This window comes from Haplochromis burtoni, unplaced genomic scaffold, assembly GCF_018398535.1.
Source record: "Haplochromis burtoni strain Fernald_Lab_line unplaced genomic scaffold, NCSU_Asbu1 Contig_333, whole genome shotgun sequence".
In the NCBI taxonomy this organism is placed as follows: Eukaryota; Metazoa; Chordata; class Actinopteri; order Cichliformes; family Cichlidae; genus Haplochromis; species Haplochromis burtoni.
Window position 1 is genome coordinate 245,173 of NW_024582694.1, and position 12,189 is coordinate 257,361.

Below are 12,189 nucleotides of genomic sequence, written 5' to 3' on the forward strand. Positions count from 1 at the left end.
GGAGACCATTCATGATCATATTTCTCACATCAGCAGACAGATTCAATGGCATGCCCCTTTGCTGGGAGTGGAATGTGTATATACAGATAATAGAGCAACGGAGAACGGAGAGTGCGTGGGTATTTGAGGCCAGCAGTTGATGCGTATAGAGGATAATCACGGGCAATTTTTCTTGGACATATAAGCATATTTGTGTGCATCCTACCTGTTTGATGGCGGTGACCGTGATAACAAAGAAGAGGGGCAGGCCACTAGTGACTGGGCTGGTGGGGGTGTCGATGATGAGCTGCAAGGGAAAGAAACAGGAGGAGGAAGACGTAGAGTGGGGGGGGGGGGGGGGTTGGGGGTGAAGAAGTGGCCACAAATAGAAGATAGGATGTCAAGTAAACAGCACTGTTCAATGTGCATCAGTGAAGAGCTTTTAAAACTTCAAGCTTGGGATCAAATTTGATCTTTTCCTTTAGGATTAACCTCCTGGGATAGTTATGATCAGTATATTTAGGCGTATACACCCCTACAGTTTCAGAGACACATTAAATGCAGCAAGCAATGTCATTATTTCAGTTTAAAAAATGTTATAAATTACAAACACATCCTCAGCACGCCCCATCATCAATAAATGCATGCACCCAGTCTGTGGCCATGTTTCAAACTCCTCTATCAAGGCAACTGCTGGAAGAGAAATTGCCTTAATAGACCGGAACTATTAACTATCTGACTATTATCACTAGTCCATCCTTGCATTGTTATTCAGCCACTATATTTGATACAATGTGGCAGTTCAGAAGACGAAGAAAAGCTTCTGAGGTACAGAGAGAGCACTACAACAATCCATTCGAGAACGTTGACTTTGCAAATTTGCATTAGCCTCAGATGAGTGAGTGCTCTTATTTTGAAATATGTGAACGATAAGGGAGTGTCTAAACAGCTTTCAGCACTCATATGATTAAACAGTGCACACAGCCACATAATGAGACAGCACCACTGTGACTTCTGGCAATTATGAATCAATTCCAGACAAATGTAAAATCAGCAGATTCTAAAACAACCAGAGATCCATATTAAGGGTGGAAATCACAGAGTGACACAGAACACTATTACTGTTTCCAAAGAACTTGTGAAGCTGTGTTTAAAAGAAAGAAACCAACCCCCCCAAAAAAATTTGGAAAAAAATGATTTGCTAATTCTACAAGGACAGAAATCTGGCATAAACATACAGTATCTTCTACAGAGAGTGCACAAACATGCAGTGCCTGCAGTGCTCGCACAGTAGGCAGATTAAAGAGAAAAATAATTGTCATTAATAAAGCCGAAATCTCACCTGAACCAAAAATATGACCAAAAAGTAAAAGTTAGCGATTCTTCTGAACTGCTCAAACAGGTTCTTGGGAATGAAGTTCCAGAAGGTGTACTGCGGAAGAGAGTAACAGCAAACTTACTATCAAGGCATTTAGAAGAAAAGAAAAGCAAACATCATAACAGTTCCTGTGCCAAAAAACAATGATAAAGACAAAAAAAAGTAAAGCATCCTTTAAAAATAAAAGAAACACAGCTACAAAACAGGATTACTTGGTTGCCTGAGTATAAAACTAACATAGCGTAATGATAAAAAGTGTTATAGCAGTGACTTGTGGGCTGCGGACCGCTCACCTTGGAGGACACAATGCGGTTGTCGGGATAACGCTGAGGGATGTACGCCTCAGCTCCTGGAGGGGGTTCTTTATGCCCGATATACACCGTCCGACTGTCCACCCAGATCTCCTCCCCGACACACTGCAGAAGAAAGAAATAACATGCAGATATAAATAGCAATAGAAGGTAGGGACAAGAAACTGGGTTATAGGGCTGTGCGATATGACCAAAATCTCATATCCCGATATTAAGACATCTATGTCCGATAACAATATAAATCACAAAAATTTAACATTTTCTATAAATTCTGTAAATCTCGGGCAGCTCGACTTGCGTGAAGTGTTCGTGTACCTGGAGTTGAGTGTTTTAACCGATGCATGAAACTATACATTTTTAGACATAAGTTGTAACGGCGCCGTTTTCTTTGTGAGTATTTATTACACGGCGTGCTGCGGGGAAAAGCCTGTTCTAACGTTTGAGTCTAAAGTCTATTTTTTTTAGCACCTGGCGGCTCTTTTTTAATTCTCATCCGTAAACACTCTGCATCTTTTACGCGATTCAGTTTATTTTGAAAAGTCTCAACAGGATCTTGAGCTTTATTGTGAAAGGTTTATGTGGAACAAGCGGACACGGTGGTTTTACCGTCGTTGTTGCTAACGACAACACATAAAAACAAACGCTTGTCTGTCTGTAGTGTGGTTCTATTAAATATAAGAGAAAGTGAGAACTTTAAGAAATTAATATAGGCACTACAGTGACCATCAAAATAATGAAAAAAATATTGCCGTAAACAGTTTATTTTGCAACACCACGAAGCAAACGATAGCGTAAAATGAAACAATAGATGCTTTTATATCTTCATCCAATATATATCGTTATATCGAACAGCCCTACTGGGTTATATCACAAAGTGTCCGATTACAATTAATGACCTCCTTGCTATTATCTGGCTTACATCAATTGAAACGATGCAGCTGAATAACACCAACATTTTACCGGCACCTCCTTAAAACATGACTTCACAGCGTGGAAGCATAGTTTACCGGTATATGAGCAGCCAGTATACATTATTGTAGATAATATACAACTAATCAAAAAATACTTGCAAACAGTATTTATACATTTTTTTGATTAGAATCAAGAAAAACAGAGTCCTAGATGAAAAACTGCAACAGAATGTTAAACAAGACTGTGTTACACGACTTCTGTGACTTCTTTTAACAAACAACTTTTCAGACAAGACAAGCCAAATTGAAGGATGTGTTAATGTTTGTGATGCGTGTAGGTGGGTTCGGCTCTGAGTCACGGTAGAGTGGATTTGTCATTTATCTTTTTCTTCCTGCAGAACAGTCAGGATATTCTGCAGTCAGCCCTCTGCTCTCTTCCATCTGCACAGGTCCAAAACACAGCTATGTTGTTGCTCTTACAATTTTCAACTGATTCAGTGGCTTGACTTTAAAAAAATTAAATACACATCAGTTCCCGTGCATGCAAACCATCCCCAGGGCTTAACAGAATGCACTGTGGGACTTCACCGCAGCACATTTTTTCTCAGAGATGTCCCACATTAAAAGCTACTGCAGTAACAGAGCTCTCCGAGACAAAACAAGAATCACGAGACCAGGATTTGGCTGTTTGTGTCTACACGAGTCCTAATGTTTTGGCCTGAGTGGGCACCGTTAGCGTAGACTTTGGCAAAGCGGCCGACCTGACACAGCTCAAAGCAGAAGTGTTGACCATTAGCAGAAAAGTTCTGGAACAAGCACTTTAGAGGAAGTAGCGCTTCACTGCTTCAAACGTCCTCAACATTTTGGCAGAGACGTAGCTCATTATTGTCAGTGAGAAACCCCCCCCCCCAACTTCTAATACATTTGTGCTCAGTCCACAGCACGTACATGTCCCAAATGTGTTTCCTGTCAACTTAATCCACAAGTTTTAACAAGTTTAAGATCAAATGAAGGTTAATGCAGCATCACAGTGAATTCAACGCAAGATGAGACACCCAAATAGCTAACTGCAAAACTTAAAAGCAAAGAGACCCAGATCCTGGCATCAGACGCTTGGCAGTGAGATAAAAATAGACACAGATCCAACAGTGTCAGCCGACTGGAGACCCCTCCAAACTATTACGGGGTGGGGGAGCAGCATGACCCAGACGAACACTGAAAATGGAAAGAAACCGAAAGAAACTCAAAGTAAGGCAGAAACCGAAAGCAGCAAAAGCAGAGAACAGGAAGAAATCAGCAACAACAGATTTCTACAGAAGAAAAAGGGTAACAAGGACAAAGAAAAGGATGTATGGGGAGAGTAACGGGGAGAGAAGGTGGGGCTGAGGGCAAAAATAGAAGCAGTTGTCACTGACATGATGCAGCATGTGCGAGTAATCTTTCATTTATTTATTTTTTTTGTAAAGGGAACTGACCAAATCAAACAGCTGTCCTGGTAATATTAAGCCACCTAACCTTGAGCCTTAGTTGTTTACTTTAAACGTCTTATAAATACCCGACATAACCACGATGTGCAAAGGAATTTCATGTTCATGTTAATACCAAAACAACAACAACAACAACAACAACAACAACAAAAAAAACTTGGTTACAATCAAACTCTCTGACCATACAGTACATTTGATGGTTTAATATTAAGAGCAGTGTATTGGACCAAGGACGGCTTTGTACAATTTGTTATAGTGCTTGCATCAAATCAAGCTAAGGATGTGATCCATTCAAAGGACAAACCGGGGATCTAAATGGGAGGCTGGAGAATAGAAAGCACTGTCAACTAAAAGGGCAAATTCCAAATACTTCTAATTTGGCATTGCAGGTTTTTCCTGCTATAGAAAGGGCCTTTGGTGGGAGGTTCACTTTATTTGACAAGAGGAAGCTACTTTCAGCTGGTCCCTTGTCACATGGGGTAGTTCCACATATTTGATTTGACAGAGTTTGGCTTTTTGAACCAGTGACCTTTCAGTGGCCAAGTAAATGCATAAACCATATGTATTTTTCACCTTAATTGACAGCAATAAAGACACCAAGCAGGACAAAACACAAACTACAGGAGTAGATAAAAGTCTGAGCCTGGGTCACCTGATCCAGCCCCAACTATAGGTTTGATCGAAAAGGAAGTCTAATCATGTATGAGGGTGGTTATCTTCCAAATCTAAACTGAGAGCTGATAACACACATGAGAGGAGGCTGATAGTTGAAGGTTCTGGCTCCCCTTCTACTTTTGGTAACTCACAAAGTGCTCAGTTGTGGATAATATGGTGATATGAAATCTTTACGACGTGACTGACCCTGATCGCTCAGGCCTTTAAATGTGAGGAGAAGGACTTTAAATTCAATTCTGGATTTAACAAAGAACCAGCGAAGAGAAGTCAGTAAGAGAGAAATGTGATCTGTCTTCCTGTTAGTGCTCTTGCAGCAGCATTTTGGTTCAACTGGAGACTTTCCATAAAGCTATCAGGAAAACACGACTATAAGGAATTATAATAATCTAGCCTCAGATTCGTTATGCATTAGTGGGAGTTCAGGTTAAAGTTTTGCACTGTAATCAGGACAAATGTGGAAAACGGTCATTGCTATTTCAATGAAATTGCTCGCTTACATCTTAAACATTCTAAATATTTACTTTGTCTATTTCTACATTAGTTCAACCATTCTTCAAATCCACAGCTCTCTGAATTCACCATCCATCTCCCCCATATTTCTATCTGCAGTGTTTTCTCCCTTTGTTCCCATCATCTCCTGGCAGCGAGTGTCACATTATGACAGCGTGACTGTGGGAGAGGGATGGAGGAAGACGCAGAGAGATTGCATTGTGGTGTGCAGTTATCTGATCATTAATCCTCACTGATCCGTATCAACCCGCGTCCCACAGCTCCCTCTTCACTCTGCTGCTCCAACAGACAAAGTGGCTTGGTGGCTGGTAGCAGGACATGGAGGCTTTGTCTTTATTAACAACCCCAACCAGCAGAGCGACGGGTCTTACATCACCATCAATCATCAACAATGACAGGATATACTTTATTACAGCAAAGAATAAAAAATTAAATTAAAGAAACCACCACTACAACTTTCCCTTTTATGTTTCTGCACTGTGTGAAGCACTCCTATTAGGTAGGTGCTTTGCCATTTGTTTATAATTCGAAATGCTGCTTTAGAAAGCCATGAGAGTATTTCCAGATCTAGCATTGTGTAATAATGTGCCTACCATTCACACAGGCTTTGCTCCATAAGCACTTAATGGCACCATGAATGCATACATTTTCATTACGAAAACGCCAACTCGACCCCAGCAGTGCCATCTATGCCACCTCTGTGATGCGGTGCCTTTCTACTAGAGAGGGGCAATAAAAGACATACGCCATTAACTGGCTTGATTATATGGTCATGTCTCATACTTCCTCCACTGCCGAGTCATGCTGTGCTGCACGCAGCATGTTTAGCAGTGATCCTTCATTAACCGACAGATCAAATTCCTCTGAGCAAGCCTTACCTTAATGAACTCCTCATGCTAACATAGAATGGACAACGTACACAACTCCAGAGCAGGACGTGATGCTGTTTAGCTTTATTCAAAACAGAAGCTAGCGACCATATTATTAAGCAATTTTAGCTCATTTTAAAATATATATTGCTACAGAGCCTCAGAAATGTTATCTTTGAGTATTATGTGGATGCTACAGTGACTCCATGCATAACTGTCTCTCATCACCTGGTGCATTTCTTTAGTTTAATTGGCACGATTCAACTTTTAATTTTACTGCTGCTGTAACCCATCGATATTAGCCATCTAATGGACTCTGTTGCACTCTAATGAGCAAAGCAAGTAATTCTGTGTAAATTTGGGGTGGTAACACTAAAACAAATGCAATAACCTATTAACAGAGGCTTTGAAGTCTGTTGTCGCACTGAACACGGATAAGAAAAAGGAGCCTGAGGATCTTGATAAAAAAAAAAAGACACTCATTAGTCACTGATCGCCACAGCAATACAGTACGCAGAGACTTCTACAGCATGTCTGCAGGTTCATTAGGCAAAGAGACAGATCACAGAGGCTTCATTATAATGGCTGCAGATCGAACATGTAAGATTTTTTCCTCAATTTAATGCTCTGATACAACATTAGTCAAGTGATTATGAGACTGGATTAGTGTCCCAGAAAATATCCACAGTATCCTCTTGGTGTTTTTTAATTTGGTTTAATGAGACTTATTAGACTCTGTTGTTTATCAAATTTATTTTTGGGGGGTATAAAGTGAAATGAAAAAGGAAGTGGTAAAATAGGGAGAGAACATGGCTCCTAAGGACAATATGGGCATTTAGGGATTCTAATCATTCATTAAAAATTGTGTTTGGGACAAATAATTATACAGGCGCAAACAAACAAGCAAAAAAGGGAATGGTGACCCTTCAGCCCGCGCACAGTATTTCAAAAGCATTAAAGAGCCACCGGATACCTCATAACACAAACACCGGCAACATTATCAAAGGATAAATATGAGCTGATTACTTTAACATGACAACATTTGTATTCCGCTGTTGTCCCAGCTTCCTCTCCCACTTCAGCTCGCTGTGATCCAACAGTTACATAAGTCTTTAATCCAGCTGTGCTACTTCTCCTCTCCCTCTCCTCTCTCCTTTTCCTCCTGCCACCCTAATCTGCATCCAAAAAAAAAAAAACCCTCTCATTTTGTCTGCGTTTAACACTGAGACGATAATACAGGCTGGAAATGGTGTGTCATAAAGAAAACGTTGTCTTCGGGTCATGCTGCGAGAATCAAAAAAAATAATAATTAAAAAAATCAGTCTTATTTGCCAGCACAAAAGATGTGTGACTGCTTCCTCTGATATGCACACAGATCAGCGGGCAAAGCTCAACCCCAAACACAAATCCTGTGTGTTTTTGTCACCTACAGCTGCCATTGCTCCACCAGTGCCCCGTCTCCAAAGGGTGCAGCAGACAGGAATAGACTGCCCTTAACTGTTTGTAGCAGTGATGTGGCAAACAGTAATCTAGCAGGCTGTGTTCTGCCTTTCAACACCAGTCAGGACTCAAAGGGCTGTAAAGTTGCTTGAAACCCTTCTTAAGCCCTTCAGCGCGCAAGGTGCTGCTGGCACCTTTTTAATCAAAAGGGAAACATCGCTGGCCTTTCTCTTTTTATCTGCTGATTTTGTGAGAGGTCTCAGCATGAATAACAGTTTACATTTAGAGATAAGATAGAAGAGGGTTAGGATAGCAGGGGGGCAAGGGTAAATTACAGCTATATACAGCACAGTGCAGTAGCAATAAAGCAGATACGGTTTCAAATATTGAGACCCTGAGAGACTGTTGTGGAAGTTAAAAGCAGGAGGACATAATTATGCTATTACATGGCATCAGCTATTTCTAATAAGTCCAGCCCCATACACACAAGCACTATCTTATACAGATTATGACCTCATGCAGTTCTCACAGTTTGCAACAGTCTAAGGCATCACTCCATCTCTATTATTACCAGATGAGAAAAGGGCGCTGAAGAGGAAGGGGAGCAGAGATCGAGAACACACATAACACACACACTCAGAGCACAGGTGGTCCTTTTACAGATAAATTTAATTATAATAAAATCTCTTCCTGCAACGACTGCTAACATACCAGAAGAAGTCTGTGTGCACACTCATGCACCTATCAGCCTCTATATCTCAATGCATGAGGGCTCAGCCATTCTTTTACGCAAAAAATAAAAATAAAAAAGTTTTAACAGACTTAAGTTGTTACACAACAAAAATGTCCCATTTAAACGTCACGCACCACAAAATCTCATGACACCACAGTTTTCTTTCCCGATATTGTTTGCCATGGTGCACAGGCTCAATTCATCCGCAATTTTTCAGCCAGGGAAGAGGTGAACGAGCATGGCTGAATGCAGTGCATTCCGAGTTTTCATCTAATTATAAAGGCGTATGCAACAGATCTGAACTATTAAAGCAATGAGCAATATTGTTTTGAGGCATCTACAATACTTTGTAGCGTCACTGACCAACTGCCAACATGTTTCAGTGATTTTATAGTTTTTAATGACTCTCTGTTGAAACAAAGACACCTGAAACAACAATGAAAATTTGTATTTTTTTTTTTAATCTCTAACAAAACTAGGTTACACATATATGGCATTGCAATGCTGTCCAGAAAAACCAGGAAGCTCAAAGAGCAGAGTAGCAGAAATGCTTCAAGCAAGAAATCCTGAATTGATGACAGTAAAAATAAGGAAACTAGTTGCAAAAGCAATGGCTCAAAAACCTGCCCTGTGGATTAAAGTGGGCTAAATCAAATTTGCATCCTCTAACGGCCAAAGAACATGCACAGTCTTTTTTTAAACAACACTGATAAATAATTAGAGGGCCGGCTACATTTGGGCAGCAACCTCAACTTGGGTGTACTTGGCTCCATCTGGACTAAATAAAAAAGGTTTGGACCCTGTCCTCATCTCATGTAAGGATGTAAGGTTTGTTCTACTACGCACCCTCATTACCCGAGCATCTGTTATAATACGGCAGGGTTAATAGAAGGTGATACACAACTAATAGGTGCCAAGGCAGTCATCATCCATCCCTCCAGTTGCAAATCAATATGCAGAGGATTTAATTTGTGATTAATTGCGTGTCTATTTAATATTGCAGGATGCAATTGGAAAAAAGAGCGAGGGATCGTAATGATGATGACCTCCCTCCCAGATCTGATTTCCCCTGATATTAGCCCTGCTGAAACATCAGTCAAGCTCCACGCACACTGTCGCTGGCCTGCTTCGCGCACATGTGCACACACATAGACACCAAGGGGTACGAAACAGGCTTGAATGATGAGAAAGATAACTCGATACACGTCACTGCACCTGAGCCAGATTTAAGGTCACGGGAAAGGGCCACAGACGGTAGCAGATTTACCAATGCTCTATAGGTACACAGTCTGATGAGCATCACTGGGCCTGTCAAAGCAGGTTCCTAATAGTCATTTTTTTTTCTCCTCTAATTCAGGCTCCCACCGACCAGCTGCCTCATGTCCGGATAGATAATCAGTGGCTGTTGATGACAGAGACTGAGACCAGACTAACCAGTAATATTATTACAGCTTGCAATCATTACTGTGTGGATATTTCCTGCTCACAAGCAGACCTGATTGCTCATTAGAGATAAATGTTGAAGCTTTGATGGCCTCGCCTTTCTTAGAACCTCATTAACTTAACCTGAGCAACTTCTATCAAGCTAGAGGTGTAAGGCACGGCCTCTCACTTCTTTTGAGTCCCAGCCACGAGGAAGTTTAGTATGCATGCATGCATTTTTTCTTTAATTCTACACATTCACCAGTCATCACTGCATCTGTAGCTACTGGAACATTCTCCATTCAGCTCCACAAAAACATCGCAAAGCCCACAGCCACCGGCCTGTGCCAAAAAAACAAAACAAAATAAAACAGCTAGAGTCAAATGTGTATTATTGCAGGAAGTTATTTATCACTCTCACACAAACCCTCTGAGCAAATGTACACGCAACACGGTTTTAGGTGCAAAAACCAAAGCCATGAAAACGTGTATCAGAGCACTTCCAGTCACCGAGCTACACTTGTGTGACAGTGTTGACAGACACACTGGGGGCCTTACGTATCTGCTGATGATATTCCGGAGCAGGCTGAAATCCATCCTTTACACGGCTACACTGCGCGACAGAGACGTTCAGCTCTCCCTGGATGGATCTTCGTAAGCGCTACCTCGTGTAGATCTTTCCACGAGGATCCATCGCTCACCTCCTCCACCGTCGCCGCCGCGTGTCTGCGATAACGAGGAGCAGCGGTCTCTCAGTCACTCGGCTGCTCTGATTTTCATGGCATCCCTGGGAAGAGCCATGCAGCCCCCGAGAAATTACAACGACCCCTCACCAGCGCTGCTGGCTACATTTTACACTGAATTTTCAGCGCTTGCAAACCTCCAAACCCGCGGGTGTTCTTGCAGGGTGCTCTCCGTGTGACGAGTTCTTTTATTCTTGCAGGAGACGGTCCCTCGTGGAGTCTGTGTCCTGCTCTGTGTTCCCAGCGGTGGCCCTCGATGTAGCGGTGCTGCGAAACGTCCAAAGCGCTCATCTGTCAGATGACTACGCTGCGCGTGCGCAATGGCATGTCTGGCGTCTCCCGGGATGTTATATTGAATGCTGCACCGAACGAGCGACATCCACATGCAGAAGCACGAGAGGGAAGAAAACGAGCACAGGTCCAACATCATAAACCCCACGTCCTGAGATCACAGCACGATTAAGCCTGTTAGACCTGGACAACTTTAGGTCAGTCTGTTTTAAAGATGGACCATTCAGGTGGAAAGAAATGCTTACTTAAATAAATAAGTAAATAGGCATAATCAAAATTAGAAAATACTCTACTAAAATTCATACATTCAAACTGCAATCACGTAAAAATGTACATATAAAATAAGCAGCTGCTCCTCTCCATTAGTAGACTGTTATGCAGGAAAATGGAATTTACTTATGGCATATTTCAAGTGCTTATTACAGAGTGCTGTGCAAACTTTTTGACATGCACAAATGTGCAAACATTAATGGAAATGTAGTATATAAGGCAATAACAGATTTTGCACAAATGTAATGAGCTTGAAGGTCAGTATTTTGTATCACCATCGTAATTCTTTAACACAGCCTGAAATCTTAGACAGGCTTTCTTGTAATTTCTCAAAGTAGTCTTCTGGAATAGTTGACATGAACGACATTCAAAGCCCTTCTTTGGACACTGCCTTTTGTTCTGTTCTCTGTCAAGAGAACAAAATTCTTCAATACTGTTAAAGTGCAGGCTCTGGGGAGCATAATCAGTGACTGATAGTGTTGCATTGTATGATTTGTCTGTCTGGGTATGCTTTTACTGCACTGGCAGCATACACTTTCCAGATGTTATATCACAGTGGATCAAAATCTGGTGGTACTTTTCCATCAGGCTTGACAAGATACCCAACACTAATGGCTGCAACGCCTCTCCAAACCAGGACAGAGCCTCCACTGTGTTCTACAGATGGGTGTAGATGGTCACAGCTGTACCTCTCCAGACCTCCTCCGCACATATTTACAATGATTTGAATTAAAAATTTGGATACATCACTCCATAAGACCTGTTGCCACTGTCAGCATATCTCCATTCCACAGCTTTTTTAAACGATAGATATGCCAGGTTGTCAGATGATAGCTTTTTGGGAATCACCTTGTTGCTGCAGTATTTTATGCCTCTCAAACTATGTTAACTTTAGATTCATCAAAAAATGGGAACAATTATGTGTTTTTGCAATAGGCTGCTGGTAACAAAGTTCGTAAACATACCATTTAAAATTGGTTCTTTGCTAGGTTGTCTGTTATGTGTAGAGCATTCATCTGAAAATGCTCAGGTACAAGGACTAGACAGAAAATGAATGAAAAAGCAGCCAATGCCCATAGAAAAAGTTGGCTGACTATTGCTTTTAAAATTTGAATCTGCAATTATCTCAGATTTACAGCTATTTCAAGTACAGCAATTAAGCTTAAGTTC

The 12,189-nt window shown here is 41.3% G+C and overlaps 1 protein-coding gene across 5 annotated transcripts in view; it reads right to left on the reverse strand.

Annotated features, from left to right (window-relative positions):
- The window catches only part of LOC102299751 (phospholipid-transporting ATPase IH), a 32,950-nt gene extending 22,168 nt beyond the window's left edge, over nt 1–10,782 (reverse strand). For 2 of the 5 annotated variants that reach the window (XM_042228580.1, XM_042228583.1), the window contains exons 1-4: nt 10,274–10,781; nt 1,651–1,773; nt 1,322–1,411; nt 206–286 (exon numbers count right to left, since the gene is read on the reverse strand). In XM_042228580.1, the coding sequence (XP_042084514.1) occupies nt 206–286; nt 1,322–1,411; nt 1,651–1,773; nt 10,274–10,312 (333 nt within the window). In that variant the 5' untranslated portion in view covers nt 10,313–10,781. Of the gene's footprint in view, nt 1–205; nt 287–1,321; nt 1,412–1,650; nt 1,774–10,273 lie in introns of all 5 variants that reach the window. The other 3 variants (XM_005942187.3, XM_042228582.1, XM_042228581.1) reach the window with 3 other exon arrangements.
- Nucleotides 10,783–12,189: the final 1,407 nt, after the last annotated feature.